At 30.6% G+C, this 24,670-nt stretch overlaps 2 protein-coding genes and 2 non-coding genes across 6 annotated transcripts in view; 1 reads left to right on the top strand and 3 right to left on the bottom strand.

The window, feature by feature from the left end:
- Positions 1-1,587: 1,587 nt before the first annotated feature.
- Positions 1,588-21,628, top strand: LOC105454365 (ankyrin repeat domain-containing protein 6). Of its 3 annotated transcripts, none has more exons than XM_011696932.1 (11): positions 1,588-1,866; positions 3,068-3,363; positions 9,363-9,468; positions 10,872-10,970; positions 17,131-17,340; positions 17,875-17,973; positions 18,214-18,454; positions 18,701-19,608; positions 20,264-20,507; positions 20,727-20,966; positions 21,211-21,628. In XM_011696932.1, the coding sequence occupies exons 3-11, from the start codon at positions 9,376-9,378 to the stop codon at positions 21,333-21,335; spliced, it is 2,259 nt and encodes a 752-aa protein (XP_011695234.1). In that variant the 5' UTR covers positions 1,588-1,866; positions 3,068-3,363; positions 9,363-9,375; the 3' UTR covers positions 21,336-21,628. The 3 variants fall into 3 exon arrangements, with proteins under 3 accessions (XP_011695234.1, XP_011695231.1, XP_011695233.1); XM_011696929.1 differs by having other exon boundaries at positions 21,172-21,628; XM_011696931.1 differs by lacking the exon at positions 3,068-3,363 and having other exon boundaries at positions 21,172-21,628.
- Positions 12,106-12,178, bottom strand: Trnar-ucg. The gene has a single exon. It is a non-coding gene; the product is annotated as a tRNA-Arg (tRNA).
- On the bottom strand, positions 14,157-14,277 carry Trnal-caa. Its single transcript has 2 exons — positions 14,240-14,277; positions 14,157-14,201 (listed from the first exon to the last, which is right to left on the bottom strand). It is a non-coding gene; the product is annotated as a tRNA-Leu (tRNA).
- Positions 21,629-22,325: 697 nt separating the features above from the next.
- LOC105454526 (lipase 3-like) overlaps positions 22,326-24,670 on the bottom strand; it is a gene marked incomplete at its 5' end in the record, with an annotated part of 4,672 nt that continues 2,327 nt past the window's right edge. Inside the window, 5 exons of the mRNA XM_011697198.1 lie at positions 22,326-22,569; positions 22,999-23,141; positions 23,461-23,545; positions 23,718-23,879; positions 24,470-24,668. Of these exons, the coding sequence (XP_011695500.1) occupies positions 22,384-22,569; positions 22,999-23,141; positions 23,461-23,545; positions 23,718-23,879; positions 24,470-24,668 (775 nt within the window). The remainder of the gene's footprint in view (positions 22,570-22,998; positions 23,142-23,460; positions 23,546-23,717; positions 23,880-24,469; positions 24,669-24,670) is intronic.

Here is a 24,670-nt window from a genome sequence, read left to right as displayed (position 1 = left end):
AATTTATTATCTGTTATCTTATAACTTTGATAAATATTTATATTAAAAATGACATACATTTTCTATTTTATTATAAAAATTTTTTTTACTTAAAATTTTTTTTATTTATGATATAACGAAATAACCAAAGTAAATTTTATTGTTTTGTAAATTGTTTTTTTTACTTTGCTACATTTCATGGTGATGTTTCACTGTTTACTTCTTAATCGATCTCATATGTTCTATTTACACAAAAAATAAAATAAAGAATATAAAAATTTTCCGAGTTAAATATTTAGATTATTGTTACAATATTACTAATACTATTTATATTAAATCTTTTAAATAATTAATGAAATAATTAAATGCTACTTTTTTGGCAGAAAAGATTTAAACTGATCGTTTTGCATAAAAACGTCTAAATGCCATTGTATATTAATTTTGTTATTTCTATTTGTTTCACTAAATTTACATTTATTGTTATAACACATACAATAATTATAAATATTCTTTGCGTTAAAAATTTATATGTTTATATTATAAATACAATTTATATATAAAATTATGATTTTTTTAATATAACAATAGATTATGTCAGAGATTTACTTTTAAAAGAAGAGATCACGTAAATTTTTCTTTATGTGCGAATAAACACTGATTCCAGTGCCATTATTAGTTATGCTATGGCCGAGACATAACAGATTTATAGTAGTCGGGATAGTCCGGTTGTGTCCTAGCGGGACGGCGAGGGCATGATGGAAGGGGTGACATTGCTCTGGTAGTAGGGATCAGTGCCGGCTAACAAATTTTTAGTTGCCCATATCTGAATAAAATACTCAGCCGTTCTAAATGATACACGTAATTTTGTTTCATGAATAATAATTAAAGTTCTATTTACTGAAAAATTATCAATGACAATTACCAATGACTATTACAAAAACTGGAAACAAATTTTTATTGCGTTTACATAAATTATTATCTAAATCTTATAAATAGTATCTTTTACGCGCGATAGAATTAATGCAATATAAATACAATAATAATATATACATCGCAAATTTTTATCGTGTTTATCCATATTATTATCTAAATTTAGGTAATTTTTAATATCTGTAATTCAATGTGGAATGTATGTATTTTATTTACATTGCACGCATAATTCATATAAATATAGAACACAATTATATATTTTCTGATAGAATTGAAATAGATTTGTGATGTATATCTAAATATAATTAATTTGATAATTGAATTTATAAATCATATATATAGAAAAATATATGTATTTAAATATATATTTAACTGAAGTACTATTAAAAATGAAAGAAATCTACTGACTGATTTTACATAATGGATATTAATTAATATTAACAGAAATATAGATATATATTTGTATCAATAACTTACAGTGAAATTCTATATAGTTTAAATTAGTTTAAATTTTTTTATTTGTCTCTTGTGAATTATTTAATTGAATTATTCAACTAGACGCTGTTTCATTATCTTCCACTCTTCATTTGGAATCGCTCTCCGAGTCGGTAACTTTTGAGACGATACTGAACTGGGTTCCTGAAGAACCACTCGCTCGCGAGTCGTAGCTTTCTCCCGACGCGACCAGTCTCGGCGCGGCCGCCTTTTCGAGTCTTCCGATCGAAAGAACACGATCCACGCTGAAAGTGCGCACTGAAAAGTTAATTGTATCAGCAAACGTCGATGTGAGATACGTCGCAGATTATTCAAAGTGTATTGTTAAGAGTGAAAGAATTGAAACCGTGCGTCCGCGCGTGTACCTGTGCATAACTTCGAAGCGAGCTGTGATCTTTGTGTTGAAAATGTCGGGAATTTGAAAGAGAAAATGGAAACTGGTTGATTGAAAGTGATCAAAGGGTGAGATTAAAGAATCATCATGTCATAAATGTAAAATTGTCCTGCAAGATTTTCAATGAGAATTGTTTATATAATCTTGAGGGTAATTGTTGCAATCATGGAGGAATGATAATTTATGATTGATAGGCGTACGAGAATAACATTCTTCGTTTTGAAATTTTTCCAAGAAATAGGAAATCTTCTGAAACAATTGTGACAAGATAAAATAGGATTTTTTTAGCTAAAAATCGGTATAATTTGTAGATTAAATTTTTTTTATGCTTTATTGTATGTCGTCGAATAAATATTTAATGTTTATAAAATTAGAAAAATTAGATTTTACGAGTTCTAAAGCGAATTTATAAAAACATTTTATATTACGTATTACTGCTTGGTTGAAAAGCAAGCGCAGAATTGTGCCTGCCGACGGATCACGCGCGCGGAATTTCTACCATACATATGCATCGTACAGAAAACATATGAGAAAGAATATTTTACGTTTTATTATACTGTTCGATAAAAGTTTTCATTTCAAATTAATTGCCAATTATTTGACGTGGAGTGTGAAAATTTTTGGCAAGTCATAATCCTTTGCAAGATCCTACAGAGCGTTCTATTAACGCGAACCACTTCATGCGGGCATTGAAATCTCCACCAAGTAGACAGAATCTTAACAGCTTATCTTATAATATAATTTCTTGGAAAAGTTTATTTGTATTAAACATACAAAGTTTTTAATTTATATAAAAAGAAATTTAGAGTCAGAAAAAAGAGAGAAAAAGAATATAAGAAAGAGAGAGAAGATAAAAAATCTGGTATTATAATATTAATTATAAATAATTTCAATAAATATTGTTAGTATCTTCAACAGGATACAGAAAAATAAATGTAATTAACTTATTACATTTATGAAAAATGCCTTAACGATTTTCTGTCATGGATATATATTCTTAATTTTGGTATAATCTCGATTTAAAAAAAAATAAAGTATTGATAATTCATACTTCAAATAATAATACTTGTATCTTTATTAATATATTTGATAGAAATATTAAGAGATTTACATTTATTAATAATAAGTTATAATAATTATTTATATTTAAATGAAATATTTGTATATATGGAAATTTTAGTTTACTGCTAGTTTCTTCTAGTTTCATTATATTATAGTTTCCTATTGCTGCAATTACCCGACTAAATATATGAATTATTTTCTACGCAGATTTTGTGATAAACAATCTCATTTATAAATTAAATTTCGTCGAACCAAGTATCATTACACTGACGATGATCCCTTATATCTGGTGCTCAATGACTTTTGTGCTGCGTGATACCGGCAAGAAGGTCAAGTCTTTGTGCGATAGTTCATTCGGGGTGTTGTAAGAAAACAGCGATGTGTGCCTTTGTGCTTTTCGCTTGGAGGTAGATTTTGTAAAAGACGCACTGTCCAACGGATTTCAATACGGATTAAGGATTACTTTTGCAAGTGACGCCTTCTGGATGTAGCGTATATGGCCGGTAAGTGTATTTGTGAGCCTTTATGTGGTAAGGGCGTGTAATGATTGCAGAAACGTATTGAAGCCCCATTTGTTGATTATACCTGGTGGTCTGTAATGAGAGAACGTCCAACGAGAGGTAGGATTTCTTGTTGAAAATTGAAATGAACTTTTTCTTCATTAAAATTTAATTAAATATGCCATATTCTTGTATTTTTTAATTTTTTATATTCTCTTCTATATTCTTCTCATATTTTCTTAATTTGCAACATAAAATATCTCGATAGTCAAGGGTACGTTCTATTAAAATTCTATTTATATTTTATAAAGGAAATCCACCCGAAATAAAATAAAGAACAAGCAATTCGTACAATATTTCACACTTACTAGATTTTGATTTATGAAAGTTCGTTTATTTTTAATCGTTTAATTGTAATTTACTTTTGTCGAGTCTTCAGCACAATCTTTAGAGTTCGTACAGTAGTTTATCAACGTTTGTGTTCAAAATTTTGTCTTTAATGCGCTTATAAGGTTTGTTGAAGCACCCTGTATATCCTCGTAAAGTTTTACTAGAAGGCGCAAATACCGGTTTCGCGCGAGTTAGATGCAAGTATTTGCTCGTGCGCGCGCACATAGTCGTACGTGTGTATGTTCACACGTGGCGGCGCCGGTAGGTACTACCCGTTTGACAATGCTATGCGCTAGAAACAAATTATGCAATAATTTTGTATATAAACGAAACTGATCTTAAAATTTTTTTAACGCTTCCACGTATAAAAAATTTATACACTATGTAATGACTTACCTCGAAGTCATGCAACTTTTGTGTTCACGTATGTTATAGTTTTTCGTACAACGTATAATTTATAAGTTTTTCTTCTTTCGAGGTAATCAAATTAGATGCCTCACCCTGTATTATATATATATATATTTTTTTTTTTGGAATTAAATAAAACCTTTTAGTGAGAAAAATTCTCATAAAATCTCCTAATTAATATTTTCAAGAATTTTGTATATATTAAATTTATGAAAATTTTTTAAAACTACTTTAAATTTCAGATTTTATAAGTTTTCTTTGAAAATTATAGAAAGAGAAATCTTTGAATATTTCAGAATTTACACACATATAAAAAATTCTCGAAAAAATGTTGATTTTTAGCATTTCTAAAGAGTATTTTAGTTCGTATAAAAAAATCTGAAAAGAATTCGAAAAAAGTACCTATAAAATTATAAAGAAATTCTGAAAAATCATATGAAGATGTTCAAGAAAATGGAATTTCCCTTTTTGCAATATTATTAACTTTTTTAAATTTAATGTAAATCAAATATGTTTAATATTATATATATAATATGTATAATATTATATATATATATATATACAAGTAAAATTTGAAAAATATATTTAAAATATTAATATGTGATTTATAAAATATTTTTTATAAATAGACATTATTAATCTATCCTCAAATTTGGGAATAATTTGTTTACACGGATGTATCTAAAATAATATTTTAGAATGTAAACATTTTTATTTGTGATCCTTCCCTATCTCTTTTTTTATATACCTAAAAATGTGTATGTATGCCCAACAGGTATTATCTAGATTAAACTATTAATTTCTCTGAAAACCGCTTTGTGATGAGAGGTCAGTTGTAATTTGTGCATTTACTTCTCTGATGAAGTAGACTCGAGACTCCACTGTGATTACGATACGGAGTCGTTTCTTGTAACGCCGGATAATGGACGAAATGCGCAGGAATGCGCGAGATGGGACAGTCGGTTTGGTCTGAAGGCAGCGAGGCGAGTAGATAATTGTCAGGTATTTTTCCGAGTTAGGATATGTGCGCAACACCGTGACGCCGTCAGCCCGGGCTACGCTTTGGCATCGCGTTTCTGGAACAATCACGCCGTCATAAAATTGTGCCCTATCAAACGTGAGAATGAGAATTTTTATTTATTAATCAAGCAATTATACAATTATAATAAGTAATTTTTGAAGTAATTATTTTAATCAATATCAAGAATCTTTTACTATAATCTTATTTTTTATTTCTTGGAAAAAATATAATAATTAAACAAAATTATTCAACAGTGTATTAAACAAGATATTATTCAATTCGCGAATCGAAAAAGATATTTATGTATATATATTTTTTAGTAATTTTGTAAATTATTTTTTTGGTTGTGAATATAATATCTTATTTTTTGTTTAATTTAAACTTTTAATTAAATTATGATTATTGTGCGCACTAATTTCACAGTATTGCGATGCTGCAATAAAGAATACTTATTTATTCGGTCTATAACGATTTCGTTTTCAGTGAGGAGGGCTATTATATATGTTATTGAAAGAATATTGCTGTTTTTCAGTGATTTCCTCGTCAAGTATTTTATATTTAAACTCACGCGGTATGTCTTGTTGATATTATATACTTTGCTATCACTTTCTCTAGGCAAAAAATTCGGAGAAAAATATAAAATAAGTATTTATTCTTTTTTTTTTGTTTTGAGATGACAAGATGACGAATGACGAGTAATTAAACGCGAGAGATCGATTTGATCAAAATTTTATTACAAATTTTTATCTGAACTAATGTACAATGCACTTCGTGTACGTAAAATAATTATAATCAATACCGAATCTAACACATTGGCATGATATTTGTGAGTCATTAGGTATCATTAGGTTAATCGGAAACGTGACAGTGATTTCGTTAAGCTGCCAACGATAATCTTAAGGCCGTTTTTAAGTAAGTTTGCGTTTTTTTAGAAACGCTGTAGGTTCTATATTTTTCAATCTTGTCGTTAAAAACTGGTAGAATATTTTAGATAGAATTATTATGTCGAATTTTAATAAAGAGAATACGTTCGTAATTTTGTAGCTATTGTGTTGAGGATTTAAACGAGACGATGAGACGAAAAGTTTTCGTGCAAATAATGATTTAGAAAAGCTTCCTTTTCGAGTCAGAATCGAAATGTGGTTTTTCTTTAATCAATCTTCGTAAACACTGTACGAGATGTTACAAATATTTACTTTTTATTTAATTATAACACTGAATTGTCAAAATATTTTATGTTGACAATTAAAGAAGAGTGGCTTTCAATTACATTTCTGCTAAGAAAAAATTGATTTCAAATAGATAAAAAAATTCTTAAATGAAGTTTGTACATGCATAATTTTTTAGCCTCCTACGCTATGTAAAATTCAATCTAATATAATATTTACCTAGTAGGTATTGAGTTTACTTAGGAATAGCTCTGTTAACCCTTTCAGAAGGGCGCGCAAATAAAATACAAAAGTCCAGTTTGTCGTAACATCGCGGCGTGATCGCGCTGCAGGAAACACTGCGATGCGTGAGATGCATCATCATCGGCACATAAAATAAACACGACAAAATTATTGGTTTCGACCGCCGCAACGCCAGTTATTGACGAAGTTAGGTTCCGTCATGTACAAAAAAAAAGAAGAGGGAGGAAAGGAATCAAGATGATTGAGAAAGAACCGCACATTTTCCTTTCCGTCTTTTTATTCAATGCAGAGAGGATAAGACTACAGCCATTTACAGATTCGTAATATGAACAAAAAGATGGAGTGGAAGAGCAGTCGCTTATCTATAAAATATCCTTTCGCGTTTTCTTTTATTGTACATACGTATATATGTATGAAGAAGCACGTATCAGTTTATAATTTTGGAGGATAAGCGGATGATATAAATGTATACACATATAGTCATTATATTTAAAATATTTCACGTACTTGTATCAAATGAGATGATTTATAAAGACAATCTGAGCACGTAATTTAATATCAAACTAACGTATGAAATAAATAAATAAATAAATTTTAAAAGCACCTCCTTAATTAATTAAAGAAATTTTGATAATTATGATATTTAACAAGACTTGTGTTATGATTGGGAAGGCTCTTCAATGAGTTATTATGATTTGTTGTGAACACAACATTTTGGCATAATAATAATGAAAATAATTAAAAAAGAAATATTAATTAATATTTAATATTTTTATTATGTTAATTTAAATATTACAAAATATTACTAGTTTTATAAATATTTATGCCATTTTAGCCATACAATTAAGATGGAAAAACCTATACAAAAGTTTTGAAATATGATTATTATTTAAAAAGTATTTAAAATATATTAATGTGTGTGAAAAAGCTATATAAAAGAGGTTTTCCTTAATTTTATATAAAAGCATACATAAAAAAAATTAAAACCGTTATAGTAACGCTAAGTATTTACACTTAGATTTGTAAATTTTAGTCTTTGACTGTATTTATTTATTTGTTCTAAAAATATACGGTCATAATTTTGGATCTTTATTTTCATCTGAAAAACTATTTTTTTTTCATATTTACATCCCTCTATTTGTTACAAGTACAGATAGTTCAGTTAAAGCAAATTTGAAAATTATTGACTAGCGTCAGTAAAGAAAATCTCATGTACTTATGCACTTATGTACGTACACGCATGTACGTGTTCACAGTAATTCGCGCCCATCTATATTTGAGCGGTCGATGGAGCATGATTCCGCCGTGTACGCCGTCTGATATTTGAATCCAGTGTTGCGACGCATAACGGTATTACAGTACTAATAAGTTAGGCTGGACCGGACGCGCTTTATTATTTTAAGGCGGGACGCGGAAGTGAACGGATGCAATTGGACCACACTGACCACGACATAATGGCATATATAATTGCAACATTTTCGGGCTGATACACTTAATTAGCCTAACATCATTTTCTATTGTTAAAAAAATTAACGTCCAGAGCATCTCAATAACTAAGATAAATATTAAATTGGGTTTTACGTCTATTCGCAATTACGTCGGCTCGCTACATTTTCGACGACTCGCTTATCGTTGTAATAAAAAAAAAATTTTGTTTAAAAAAATGCGGAAATTATCAGCAGGGAAGAGTTTTCATTTAGATTACATATTAGTTCGCGCCTCACGGTACTTTCACGAGTCGCTCGTAAATTCTCTCCGCCGCGTACTATCATCGGTTCACATCAACGTTATTTCTGGAGTCGTTATAGAGAGTCGCTATAAAGAAATAACCACGACCGAGATTAATGTTACAAACGGACGACGAGCCTCGGCTACGTCAGGGAAGTGTATAGGTCTATCTCATTAGCGAACGCACTTCGGATCCTAGATCATATACTGCCACGCCAGGCATCGGGATAATTTACTGTCCGCACGTTACACGGATTATACGACGTGAATGCGAGAGATAAAATAAATACTGGGGTACTGGAAAAACTATAAAACGTATAAACTTCACCCACAGGCTCTTCTCCCTCTCCACTGATTCGACAGAAAGAGAAATTGATTTTTCTCCTTAACGAGAATCTCACAGGCACTATCTTGGTTTATATCGTCTTAAATTTCAACGTGCGTTAAGTTTATCTCCGTGAGATAAGACATTTAAATTCTATTTATATTAAAATCCAGTTTTAAGAGAGCTTGAATCATCTTTTGGACACACAAAAATAAGATTAATTTTTAGGAATTTATTTTAGGCAAACTATCAAATTTATCGGATGGATTTATTAAAATATATTAAAATGCATAAAGGCATTTATTATGAATTTTTCTTTTTAAAGAAATGAATTAAACAAATAATATTTGTGTATATTATTTTTAAGTCTACAAATTTTAAAGCGAGATAAATTCGACTTTTTATGTTGGGATGATCTAACTTGTTTTAAAATTAGATGGATGATCATTAAGGATTTGCTGTTTATAAAATGGAAAGTATATATAATAATACATTAAGTTTATTACTCTATTAGAAAAATGTACGAAAAATGTTTAGAAAAATGTTATTAAATTTAATTTAAATATTATAAATTTAGTTATTACTTATTTTGAGTATTAAAAGCACTGTTGTTAATACTCAAATTATTGTTTTAAATTCTAAGGATAATGCTACAAAGGATTCCCAAAGGTACGTTACACGCCATATTTAAAAGTAATATGCATTGTTCTGGTTACAGATGTGCGATTGGAATGGCAGAAAAGTTGCGCGAGGCAGCTGCTCATGGTGACGTTGATCGAGTTGCACGCTTGCTCAACGAAAACGTTAAACCGTTGCCTGATGAAGTATGATTTTTTAACTCTCAAATTCTTAAAGTTTAAAACACACACTCACATACACATGTACGCAAACAGAATGATAAATTTAATGTTGGAGATTTTTTATACAGCTTTATCATACAATTTATTATAAACAAAACAGATTTAAAAAGAAATATTACTGACTCTTGAATATAATCTCTTAAAAACATGTAACTCTTCAGAAATTTCTTTACAAAGTTGCATAAAAGCGTTCTAAATTAATATTAAATAGATTACTCTACATATTTCGTTATGCAACACAAGTTTTATAAACGCAATTCTTTTGATATTTTTTATGATTACTTTCGAGAAATTAATTAGAAATTTTCTAAATTCAGATTAGTACAACAAATCATTTTCTGTCAAAAAATAAAGAATTACACTATTTTCTTAAAAATTGAAAAATTGTGATTAAGCACAGAATGCTTGCACAGAATGCTTTGAATATACAATTTCATTTATTTTTTATTTTTTATATTTTTGTTTATATGTTCATATTCATTCATGTTTCAAAACGTCTTGAAAGAACAAAATTGAAAAACGATCCTCTTAGTTAAATTAATGAATATCATTAAGAAAGTTCAGGACTATCGTAAGGCGTTAAATTGAATTCTGTCTGTAATTGCTCGCGACGCTGACTGGAAAACCTTATTAACGGCTTCGAGGGCGACTGGGAGCAATATATTAATTTCATCTATTAATTACTTCACTCTTGTATGCGGCACGATTCCCTATGCAACATTAGCTGCCTTGATTAGATTAGAATGCAAATAGGCGCGATACACATTCATCTAATGCATTTCTGAACGTGAAAGAACGGCCCACCCAACTGCTTGTTAAGATTGCTTGTATTTTTAATTATTTAATAATTTATAATTTCATATTTTATAATTAAAATTACTAATTATTTGCTACCACCTTTTTCCATCAGATTTGACTTATTGTCATTTTCCCAGTGATATATATAGGCAATTTCGAAAGTGTTTTCAAACAGTTGCAATAAATTAATATTTAAAATAACATTCAAAATAGAAAGAAGATCGTGTTTGTGCTGATAGCATTTTGTTAAATCGTGAAATTTTTGATAAGAAGAAACTAATGCCTTTCTACAAGTAAGTACAAAAGATATAAATTCAAAGAAATTACTTCGTTAATTTATCATTGAAAGCTTAAGTGTATATTAAAAAGTTTAAAACTTTGAAAAAGAGAATTTTTGCGTAACGTTAATTTGTATTAAAGGACTTAAGTATAGCTGATTAAGAAATTTTATCAGGCGTTACCAGAGGAGATTCATTTTCGAATGTTTTCAGTGCACGGCTCTTAATTAGTAAGTTTTACCGTGCATGCACGGTCGCAGGAAGATATTCAGGATTCCTGTCGTGTTTCAGAATGGCCGGGGGCCTCTATTGCTGGCCGCGGCAGGTGGTCACGTGGATGTGTGCGAGATCCTGTTGCTGCAGGGCGTCGACGTTAGCGCCGCTGACGATGTGAGTAGTGCAGCGTATAAATTTCATTTTATTAAATATTTTATATATTTTATAGAATACAGAAACTAGTCATTTTAGAGCAAAGGCAATAAAAATTTGTAGGATTTTTAGAATATAATAGATATTGATATATTAAACATTTCTGAATATTAAAATAGAAAAAGGGACAATAGCGATGTAATCTTTATATTAAAGAACTTGCACAAATAAATCTATATGATTCAATTTAGATATTCTAACAAAAATTGATTATAGTATTCGAATAATTGAAATTAATTGTTGTTTGAAAAAGGGATATCGAAATTGCGATTTCGCATCCTGACTTCTGAAAAATATGTTTAAAGTACTGCAAGCGTTTTAAAACAGCGATATAAAAGAATTTTTAACCATTTTTTGGTTCTAGAGCAAAGAACTATCAAAAATTTTGAATGTTTATGGATAATATCATAACTGCATTACGAGAACGACACAAAATAAAAAATTAATAAAAAAATTAATAAAAATTAAGAAGAATTATATAAATATAATAATAAATTAAACACTGTTTCTGATCGCGTGCAAATTAGAATTTATAAAATATCTTGCTTTCAAATTTATTGCTCGCAAAATAAGTTAAAAAATTATTATATAGTGTAATTTTGAGTAAAAGATTCTGTTTATTTTTTCTCTTAATATGAAGTTTCTTGTTTGCCAAATTTTCCCAATGTCTTATATGACAATCTTATTTATTGAAAAGAAGAGAATATTTTCTCGTAATTTATTAGATACACACATACACATACACATACACACACACATACACACTTAAGTATATATAGTATATACTTAAGTTATAAGATTATCATCGCGGTTTAATATTAAATTTTTAGAAGTCAATTTTATATGTGTGTTACCTTTAAATCGAAAAATCCTGTAATTATAAAAAAAATATACAATTGTTTTAAAAAAATGTATCGATTGTATATTCGTATAATTAATTGATATCAATTTGATATCATAAAATATAACTCTTTATCTTTTCCGTCTACCTACAATACCTATATTTATCTTTACGTACGTATTTTTCACGCATTACTTTGGATAATATCCTTTATACAATCTGTCATACTTTTTTGGAAAAGATAAAAAAATAAGTCGACCGTGACAGGATTCGAACCTGCAATCTTCGGATCCGAAGTCCGACGCCTTATCCGTTAGGCCACACGGTCTATGAGGGGTAGTTACCCTATACATGAAGACCTATGATCAACTTTTATGAAAGCCAATATTCATGACATACTTACCTTCATTAAAAATATCTCTGCTTTATGCTTATTTTAATAGGAAAAATTAAAAGAGAGGGTAGTTTGTTACGCATTGGCTAAAATTTTGGGGTGAAAAGTAATTGTTGATGACTAATGACTTTTATTTTGACAGAACATTTAGATGGAAAAATTATTTAGCAATTCCACAAATAGCGTTTTAATTTTTTTTTCTTCTTAACATCATAAGACTATTTTAATACGAAAAATTAAAAGAGAAAATAATTTGTTACGCCTTGATTAAAATTTTGAAGGGAAAAATGTTCATTGACGAATAATAATTTTTGTTTATAGTTAAATATAAATATTATTTAGCAATTTTATAAAGCGGTGTGTATCTCATATCCTTTTTCTTAGCATTATAAGACTACTAAACGTTGCAAATTATAGAGTAACGCGATGAGATAAATCAATACTACTTAAACGCAGAGGGGGAAGTATAATCTCAGCTATGACAAGATAATTACATTTTCATACATAATCGGACACTATAATTACTTCTATTGAAACATTTTTTTTTATATATTTGTATATTATTTTACATCCTGCTTTTATTTGCGATTTGCAAAAACAGAGTTATTTTCTCTTCGAAGATTATTCTAAAGAAATTTACAAGAAAATTTTTCTGCACTCGACACTCTCACATTTCCAATGCTCTTATTAATAATTAATAAAAGATTAATCGGAGATTAAAAAAGAACACTTGTGTTCTCCATACGAATAGTTAATCGTTCATCTAATATAATAATTTATAACAGGACAAGTCACCTTTGAGATTACTCGCGCGTACGTTGATATCGATCGTTGTGTCGTCATGGCTGGATTGAACATAGGCACGAGACGACTTTGTAAAAGCAAGCGCCGGAATACGCGCTCATGTTGCGCACACATATACGTGGGTTGAAATAAAACGAAATTATTCCCGATGTACGATACAACCTGGGCCTGGGGAATCGCATGCCCGTCGAAGAATCCCACTATTGTTCCGCGGGCAATTAGCATGCCCAGTCCGATTCTCGTCCTCATAGGAGGGGTGAATACATTAAAACGCTCCGAGAGCGGCAACATCCCGCCGGATACCTACCTACCTACCTACCCGCGCGGCGAACGCACGGCGTGGGAGATGCGGTATATTCAAGTATATTGTATATACCCGCAAATGTGCGACCGCGTGCGGTGTACACACAACCGGTGTAGTTACGTACCTGAATACTTGATATCCGTTATTACAGCGTGACCTTGAATGAACAGCGGTGTTCCTCACCATCGGGCACTTACCTGAGTGTATCGACGTTATTAAATATCTATCGATGAGACTTACATTGCCCGCACCGTGTTCTAGGCAATAGGAAATAATAGGTCGGACCCCGCGATGGTATCGCTGCGATTAAGTGTTTACGTGCTTAACTCGTTTATTTAACCGGCGTCTGTTAAAAAATCCAGATATACCTGATCTGTCGTTAACCGGCTTTTCTAAATTAAAATACTTCTTCCTTTCTTCAGCCGTATCTTCGAAATTAAAACACTTTTTTCTTTCTTTTTAAAAGCACGTGTATACTATAGGCAAATTTAAATATCGAAAGAATTGAAAAAATACAGAAATTAATTTTTTAAAAGATGTAAATATAGATGTGTATATAATAAAGATGTATATATATATACACACATATACATATTATATATAAAATAATTAAAAACGCATAATAATGTTTTAATACACAGATCATAAAATGCAACAGGAAAGAAAGCTGAAAACTAGTGAGATTTGAATTCGCGTCGTTCGAAATTCTTTGGGAATTGTCATAGTCAGATATTTGGATAATAAATGATATAAAGATAATAATGTGATGTAAATAATATTGAAAAAAACGAGAAAAAAAAAATTTGTCAGAAGTGGGATTCGAACCCACGCCCTCAGAGAGGACCAGAAGCCTCGGTGCACCCGTTGTAGACGGGTAAGGTTGTAACCTTGAGTCTGGCGCCTTAGACCGCTCGGCCATCCTGACATATGATGTCCGAGTGCTAAGAACAATTCACTTATAATCGGTGCTGTTCATTTGCGATTTTTAGCGATCATTTAATTTCAATTAATAGTTTCAATAAATTTTTAGTATTTATCAAGTATAGAAATTGATGTGCTCATAATGTAGAATATTTTATAACTTCAAAATAATTTAAGATTAATTTAATTTTTACTAACAATATAATTTATTAATCGTAACGTAATGTATTAATTAGCTTTTTTAACCGATCGCAGTATATGAAATACGAATTGTCTTTATTTTAAGTTTATAATAAATTTTAAAAATAATTTAATATCAATATTTTTAAAATTTTATTTTAATAATAATAAATTTTATGTATAAAAATTTAATAATTCAAATTAATAAATTTTATTTATAAAATTTATTATTATTTGGTTAAAAAGATTACTACACGATTAAGAATTTTACTTATATTTTAACATCATAAAAAATTAAATCTATAACTGACTCTTTGATAAGAATGATCTGACTTCTTGATAATGAATTGTAAATAATATGCAGACAGTTTATCGTGGGCTAGTTTATCTTTTTTTTTCGTACAACCGAGAAAAGAAATGATCTATACAGAAATAAAATATTCTTTTATGGAAAAATGAAAGATAAGATTTACTTAGAACAAAAAATTATCTGTGAAATTTCTTGTTAATTTTTTTAAACTTTATCTTCTCTCCTTTTCTACTGTCTTTCTCTTTCGTTCAGTTTGATTTTAATTAAGAAATCGTACTAAACTATATTTTATATAACTTATATCTTTACTTAAAATTAAGAAATTTTTGTTATGAAGTAAAAATGAAATACTGCAGTTTTCGCGTTTTTCAAAGCTATGTGTGATTGTTAAAATAATATTATATTAAATATTTATCTGATTGAGTCTTTTCGTACAGGATAAATTATAATATAATTTAACTCCGTGTTTTGATTACTTATACTATTATTAGGTTTACTTCCTGGTTTAGACGGCAAATAATTAGCATGATCAAGTTACGTGATTCTCGAGAGTTTTCAACGAGACACCCTATATACCGAGCAGCATTGTACACGTATGGGTTAAATGTGTGCGGCTATGCTGTCGCGAGTGGCATGGCACGGTTCATCGACCAGCGGACTGTTCGCCGAGTATGGGCGAGCGGTTGTAAGTCTCTCGGTCATCCTCTTTTGCCCATCCGCCTTTTTCCTTTGTTGCGCTACACCGTGTACCGTACACCAGTTCTGTGAGCACCAGCTGCGCGATCGCGCGCTGCGCGCACGGCATGTCGTGGCGACGTTTGCGATGTCGACGGCGAACCGGGGGATTTCAATTTAACGGACGTAATAAATTTCTTAGAAATTAATATGTACTACGAAGTTAAGAGCTGTCCTGGTTAAATACTATCATAATTATATGAAAATGATAGTATTTTTAAAGTCATAAAGTATAGCCGTTATTCCGCAACTTATATAAGTTTAAACATTACTGCACCAACGTTGAATTTGATTCGCCGTCACTCTTTACCCTATGATACTGAATTTTTTATTTTCTTTTAAACAGTCATATCATAAAAATTATGCAATATTATATAAAGATACATAAAAGCATCAAATTAAATAAAAATGTTTTTTCTTCGGTAAATTTAGTATTTAGTATATACATATATTTCTTCATTATGTACCTCACGGAATACTTTATAATTCCCCGCCGCATGCTAAATATGATACTTCTTTAAATTTGAAAATTTCTAAATTTGACGAACTATATATGATTTTGAATATTTTTGTTATTGATTTTTTTTAATATTGTAAAATTTTTAATTTCTAATTTTGAATCTAACAAGTCAAAAGAGATCAATTCTCTGGAAATTATTAAAGCAAAGATTAAATAAAATTTCTTTGCTTTAATTGTTTTATGTTTTATAAATATGAAAAACTTCGATCAAAGTTTATGCTATTTAATGCTAAATAAGGCATTAAGTAGCATCGAATAGAGATAACTGTGTAAGATGGCGATAAAAAAGATAATAGAAGGTTCAGAAAACATGTTAAAGACAAATTAACGCTACATTTTCTTTGCACGGACTGACTAGTGTCCGTGTTACTAGTCACTAATGGTAACAACCATCATTAAATGATATTACATCGTACTATTCGTAGAACGCGAGGTAAAACATAACTCAGATATTCATACCTATATTTAATCTACAGGGTGTCGTAGAAAAATTAATTTTTTAAATCTATGTGAACGTTGACTACGATCTTAAAAATTTGAAACTTCCTAATTAAGAAAAAAAAAGAAAGAAAAATAGAGAGGGGAAGATAGAAGAGAAAAAAGAGATATCAAATCTTTTTAAATTATTTTAATACACAAATTTTTCTAAGTATCGTCTACTATGAAAAATAACAGTTTTATTTGAAGTTAACATCACAAACAATATATATATAAACAATTCTTTTATTTAAAAATGTAAAATAAATCTATAAACTTATTTTTTAAACTTATAAAATTTATACTTATTCTAAAAACAAGAAGAACAGAATAGAAAATTTGTAAATTGAATATATAGGTTTTCAATTTAGACTCTTGATTCATTCTCTCCACAGCAGGAAATAGAGATAATAATCCCTTAGTTGGAAATCTAAAAGGTACAGCTAAAAGAACGGAGAGAGAGAGAGAGAGACATGCTAACGTGGGGTTCTTCGGATTAAAAATCCGAGGATTATTATATGAACAGTTATGTAAATCCCCATGTCTCGGATTGATTCGTGCCTCTTTCAAGACACCTTGTAGTTTCGGGCTGGGCACCGAGCAACCGTCGATGAATATGTCTGGCGCGTTTTCAGCATGGAAACTCGGCGCTGCACGAGGCATCATGGCGTGGTTACAGTCGGACCGTGGCGGTTCTGGCGAAGGCCCTCGGGACCCAACGGGCCCCACTGCACGCCAGGAATCTCGCCGGATTTGCACCGCTTCACCTCGCCTGTCAAAACGGCCATAATCAAAGCTGTCGAGAGCTCCTCCTAGCCGGCAGCAATCCCGATCTTCAGAACAACGTGAGCGATCTGCCGATCTTTTTTTTTTTCCCCCCTCCAACCGCCTTATCGTATATTTATCGGCGCGTGGATCAGAAGATAAGAGTAAAGCAAGGGATTTAGCGTTAATACTGTGCAAAGCTAAGCCTTTAGAAACCGGAAACGATAAGATACGATGATACTGCAGTACCGTAAATTCGTTTTTAGAAATAAAGAAAAATTATATAAGATAAGTATATATATAAAATTATATAAAATATATATGTACTTGTGCAGAGGTAGGTGATTACAGAAAATATAAAGCGACAGTACATTTTTAATTATATAGAATTTGATAAACAGAGATTAGTAGTAATACTCAAATTCTTTTAAGAAAGAATTTCGTTTAAAATAAACGACGATAGTATAGAATAGACGTTGACAATAATATTTTAGATTTCAATTACTTTTTTTACTTATAGAAATAACTACAAGTAAAAAAAAAAAATATTTTTTCTGTATAATGCAACGAATTATATTTATCAAAAAATTAAAATTTTAAATTACTCATTTTAGTACGGCGATACACCACTTCATACTTCGGCACGTTACGGCCATGCCGGCGTAATGCGTATATTAATCTCAGCTCTGTGCAAAGTATCTGATCAAAACAAAGTAAGTATAAGAGAGAGAGAGAGAGAGAGATAGTAAATCTCTGTTAAATAATATTTTGTTGCTACGAATGTTGTCAATATGAATTATAATTTTTAAATTACTGAACAAGAAGTTTCAGAAGTTTTATTACATATAAATTATCAAAATTATGCATTTATATAGTTATTACATTACAACGTGTATATTTACTCATTTAATATTATTTCACAATATATAAAGTCATTTGTTCTTTCATCCTAGAATGGCGACACCGCTTTGCACATAGCTGCAGCGATGGGTCGCCGGAAATTGACGCGCATTCTCCTGGAAGCTGGTTGCGATCGAAGTCTGCGGAATAAACAAGGCGAAACGGCGAAGGATATTGCCCGCCGTAAGAATCACATTGAAATCTTGGAAATTATTTCCAAGGCACGCGGTAAAAGCCGGACGCGCAGCAAAAGCCGTGAGGATGACTTGATAGACGGCAAAATGACGACCGACGGTAAAAATGAAGTCTATAATTATTAAATGATTAGCTAGATAGAGAGATAATTAGATAGATTAGCTTGTTCAGAATTGCGTTACAAAAAATTATGCTATTACCCATGCGTGAATCTAGTTAATCTAGAACAATGCGCTGCGCCGGCAGCATTATTTTCTAAGGAATTTGAATTTCGCATCTATAATAGCTTGTGAAATTATCAACTGTAATATTATTTAAAATATTTGATTTATTCGATAATTTTAGGTAAGGCAATGAAGTCGGATAAGAAGCGAGAAAAGACCGGAAGTGGCACCAGCGGTGGCGGTGAGAGCGGCTCGAAGAAGGACCGAAAGAAGTACAAGTCCAACAGCAAACAGCACAAGGTCCGGTTTGAGAAAGCTATCATGGGCCGACAGTGGTCACCCTATGGCTGCCACTACTACCCAGACCCGGACGCGTTCCCTCAGCCCCGTCTAGATTCGCTACCCTCTGACCCTTTGGGGCGAGGTGAGCAGTACTACCTGGACCTGGCGGGCAATATCCGTAAAGGTCCGGTGGGTGTGGGATATACGTGCTATTGCGCGCCATTTTTCCGGCATATGGAGGCAAAGCTGGAGCGGGACAAGGCCGAGTTGAAGGCGCACATCGATCAGGCCCACGAGAAGCTGGACCTGAAAGTGGCCAATCTGGAGAGGAGAACGAGGGGACAGATCTCGGAGTTGACTAGGTGCGTCCAGGAGGAACGCTCCAGATGCGACGAGAGGTACTCGCATCTTCACCAGCGTCTACAGCGAGGTGGGAGAGGCAGGTACAGCGAGAGGCCAGCGAAAACCAATTACAATCAGTCGGAGGTGATATTGCCGACGAGAACGAGGTCGCTGGAGGATCTGCTGGACGATCGACCGCAGGATCGTAGCTTCGAGATCCCCGGTGAGACGCCAGTTCATCGTGGAAGCCTAGATGATCTCGATATACCGGCTATACCTAGACTTAGTACGTCCATGAGGGACCTACCCTCGGGATCAGGCGTAGTTAAATCGGCGCTCAGAGTGCTCGACATTCCTCCGAAATTGAACGAGACGTTCGACGGGGCCATTAGGCAGAGTGGAACTTCGTCCTTAGACATGGCGCCGACAGACTCGATGCCTGTGAAGGGGAGACGTCAACAAAGAGTAAGATTGAACTGCATTATCGTTCACTCTAACAATTATTGTTTTCCCGTGAAATAATATAGAAATTGAATGAATTAAAATAGTAAATTGTGCATTAATGGTCATTATTATTTATTTATTGTGTTTGTTGTTCTATATAATTATATGACGAACGAATTATATAACATAATTATTTATTGTCTTCGCTGTTTATAAAAGAATTCGGCAAGTAAATTGTTAATATTGATTATATTAGTTTTCCAGCAAATTCGGAGTAAAAAATTAGCCATAACATTGACATGAACTGCGTTCACTCGTGTTTTGTCAGCAAGGCAACGTAGGTCGAGTAAATTCCTGCAGTTAATTATATTCTGTAAATAAAACTATTTATATAACTGATATAATATATTATAATGTTTACATTTTTTTCATATATTTCTGATGACATATTGCTGATAAAAATGTAACAGACACTTTGCGAAATCTGCTTTCGACAAATTCGATAAATTATCTGACAGTGCATCAATTTGTTGACGTAATAAAAGACCTTGTGATAATAAGATATCTTTTCTTATAGCACAACTTTAGCATATCTGGATATCTAAACAATTTATTAGTTATTTTAAAATAATATAGAAATTAAAATAGTAAATGCTAATCTAAATATGTTTTCAAGAGTTGTGTGTCGTATGACATGCATGGCATGAACGTGTCCATGGATGAAAATAAGATCCAAACGATTAGCGACGGGAATATGACGGAGTGGAACGGTCGCCGCAGCGTTCACGAGATGATCAAGCGGTTTCAGCAAGTACCTGATATGCATAATGGTTGGCGGAGAATTCGCTCCGCAGGCGGTGAACAGGTCAGTCTGGATGAACATACCAAGTGCTCGCAAAATCAGAGGGTACATTCTCAAGGTAAAAATTTCTTAAATAATGAATATGTCACAGTTGATAAGAGAACACATAAAAATTACTATAACAGTCTCAAGAGCAGTTATATGAAAAGATAATTTATTTCAATGTAATATAAAAACTAAATGTACATTTTTTTTGCACGTCAATTTTTTATGTGCCGCTTTTGTGCGATGCACCTCGATTCCAGTAATTTATTCTAATCGGCAATTAATGTCACAGATAACGAGAGCGAGAGCAGCGAAGGGGAAGACGACAATGTTGAGCAGTCGAAAACGTATGAGATGAACTGTAGAAAGGCCATCTCCAAAGACGTGCCTTACGACAGTATCGCGAGAATGCCGTATAGGTCACGCAATCCCGTGTACAGTCCAACACCGCCGCTGCACGACACTCATAATGATTCTGGATACAGCACCCGTATGTATGGCTCCAGTAAAGGCGCGTCGCCTTCGTTGTCAGGTAAATGTAAAAAGATGATGCAATGATAATTTAGATAAGCAATGAAGCTGTATACCTATTGTAACATTTATCAAACATAATTCGGATTTAACAGATTGATTAAAATTTTTTAATTAATTAGGCATTGCCATTTAAGGACTTTATATATATGTTATAGAAATAGAATATCATATATCATATGGTATACCGTTTCATCTCTGTGCAGGTCAGTTAGAATGCGACGTGATCTTGTCACCTTCGACAGGATCATTCACAAGCGGGGAACAGCTCGCTGCCTTATTGGAACAGCCAAGGAGACACGATCTCACAGTTTACGAACGAAATGCTGACAATGTCGTCATTAACATCGGCACTGCCAGTTTGGTTTAGCATAGAGAGACTGTAGCTTCAATCGAGAAAAAGTATAAATTTTAAAATATAATTGTCTGTCGCACTGTACATAATATATAAGGTAAGTCAGCTTCTAGAAATGTTGAAGTAATGATTGTTTTACTGTTAATATCGTCATTATAAGTGTCATATCCGCGTTGCCATGACATTATTCCACAAAAATAAAAATAATTGTTAAGTAAAGAGCAATAATATTTATTATTTGTATATTATATATGCAAATTGTATAGATAGATATGTATAATGAGTGATTATTAAAATAATTGAAGAAACAGAGTTGTAACTAGCTCAATTACTGCAGGATGTCGATCTCCTTAGATTCTAAAAGTTTTTATTAAAGTCGTAATATATACGTTGGTGCCATAAAATATAATAAAACAAATTATAAATTTGAATTACTTTTTGATGTGTTAATAAGTAAATAATTAATGCATATAATTAGTAAAACTAACATTTACTAATAATAAAATAAATTTAAGTATTATTTTAGATATGTTAATTAGTGCCAATAATTACAATCAGCAGCAATACAAACAATGATTAAAACAAAAAAAGTATTTGCTTATTGTAATTGGTGTACAAGTTTTAATAACAAATAATAATGACATTGTAGATATTCATTGATATTTGAAAGTACTTTATGTAAGCACTTATAATATTAAATTTAAAAGATACATTTTTAATCTAAATACAAAAAAGATTTATTAATAATATGTTACATGTCAGACACTTAACATTAAAAAACATAATATTATACAGAAATATAATACTGGACTTATTTAATATTATGTTTTGGTCAATTAATATTTTTTAATTGATATATTGCCAGTATTAGGAAGAAACTTTTTCGTTAGGCACAATATTGCCATAATGAACAATAATATTTTATTATATTTGGTAAAAAAAAGAATATTTGCAGCATTTTCTAACCAATGATTTAATTTTTATATCGAGAGAGAGAGAGACATAGAGATGGATATTTTTTTATATAAACTCAAAGTACATAAACGTTTTTAACAAGAAAGTATTAGACACAGATTAATTTATCAATGATTGCCCATGTCTCAAACTTCTGAAGTAGGTCTATTAAGCGATCGTACATTAGAGTTTTAACATCGATAGCCCATAAAAAATCTAAGTGGGTAAATAATTCGTACGGATTTTCCTCCAGCAGGATAACATTCGGCAAGTGCTTATATGTCTCGAGGACATTCTAGAAACAAGAAGATAAAATTAGTAATACATAATAATAGATAACAGATAATAATTTGAGAAATATAATTAATTTTTAAATGATATTTTTATATAAATAAATAACCATGTAGGCTGAAGAAATAAAAGGGGAAAGAGAAATACGAAGAAAATAAGAGAATGAAGGAAAATATTCCGTATAATATTACAAAAAGGAAAAAACATAGTTTTATTTAAAAACTTAAAATAATCTTTAATTATTTACAAGTAAAAATATTTTTTATTTTTTATTTAAGTTAATTGTAGTTTGCATGAAACACAGATAGAGTTTCTACTGTGAAAATACTATAACTACACATATAATTTATAAAATTTTATTTTTCTTTTAGTTTTTTTTTCAATATTTTTTAATCTAGATATGTTTTTAAATATGAATCAACAGTGATCTTACCGATTTTGCAGCAAGCAAATCATTAGCGCCGTAAAATAAAGCCAAGGGAGCGGTAACTTTTTTAAGATCATACGTTATAGGTGTCATCTGTCCATATTTTTTGTAATTGCCGATATATCCATAATCATAGGCTTGAAATTTCTCTGCAACAATCAATTATGTACATTAATTAATTATGTATATAAATATGGAATTAATATTAAGAAATATTTGCAAATTTTAGATTTACTTAGATAAACATAAAAAATCACATGATAGTGTCCAACGCGCTTAAAAGAATTGTGACAGTTATTTTACTAAGGCTAATTTCATTACTCTTATTAGTAATAAGGGTAATAAAAACGAAGTAGAAACAATAACTGATAATATTAATAAATAACATTTAACAAACATTTTTTCTATATACTAAATACATAATAATTTATATTGTTATCTCTGAAGATGAAAGGAATTAATACTCACGTGTAATCATATTTTGATAATAATGATGCAGTAATTGTACGGAAGCGCCACTCGGAAAATTCGAAAATATTTCCGGTAATACTGTCTGCAATGATTGATTTTATTAAAAACAATTTCGATTTATTGCACATTAAAATATAAAAGATATAAATTTACAAAAATATTATTTTGTTATTCTTAGTCCTTAAATAATGTAAAAACAGTGGTAGTATTATAATTAGTAAAATCACGCTAAATTAGGTATGTATATGACGTACAGCGTTAAGTTGGTTTGGATCGAATCCGTAGATCAGATATAATATCGCAGCGCAGATAGACTGAGTAATAACTGTTTCATCTGTACACAGTGTTCTTCCAAGTGTAATGGTTGTCGATGATAAGGAAGCTACTTCATATATTTCATTGAAATCAAGATATTTCTTAAACAAATATAAACGGAAATATAAAATATATACTGAAAAGAAATGCAATAAAAACTATACACAATATAATTTGAAAAAATATATGTATAATTTCAAAATAATTACATGTACGTCTATCTCACTTTCTAAAATGTATATGTATAATTACTGATAAAATAATAATATAATAAAAGTCAAAACGCAAATATTAAAATGTACAACTTATATAATACAGGTACAAGAAATAATTAATTTGTATAGTCAATGTGATCACATTGTTGAACATTATTTTTAGTTTAACTTGATATTCTTTTTAATAATAAATAATCAAATATAATATTTCCAATAAAAATTTTATTAAAAAATATAAAAAAAACATTTCATGCAAAAAATAAATTATAAGAAATAATATTTTTATAAATCAATTATTTATTCAAAAACTTATACTCAATTCTAATAATTATTATTACATTAATAATAAATGTAATAATAAAGTGCTGCTACTAAAACCTATTCTCTTATTAGAATAACGTTAGAATGTATAGAATTTATATATAAATTGTATTTCCCTTTATTTCTCTTCAAATAAAATTTTGATATTTCCTTACTTTAATATTTGGCACATTATGAATATATTGAATTAGAGACGGTATTTTTTTCCAAATGGCGACTGGAGCAAGGCAGATACCCAATTTTATTTTTATATTGTATTCAGGTTTCGTGGATAGTAAAGTGAATAACACAGTATTTCCCATTGAGAGACCGATGTAATGTAAAGTCTCTTGTTTTGTGTAATTAAGTACATAATC

Source organism: Wasmannia auropunctata, unplaced genomic scaffold (genome assembly GCF_000956235.1).
Source record: "Wasmannia auropunctata unplaced genomic scaffold, wasmannia.A_1.0 LD335985.1, whole genome shotgun sequence".
Classification (NCBI taxonomy): Eukaryota; Metazoa; Arthropoda; class Insecta; order Hymenoptera; family Formicidae; genus Wasmannia; species Wasmannia auropunctata.
Note: the sequence above shows the minus strand (reverse complement) of the source record. Positions and strands in the feature narration are given on the sequence as shown.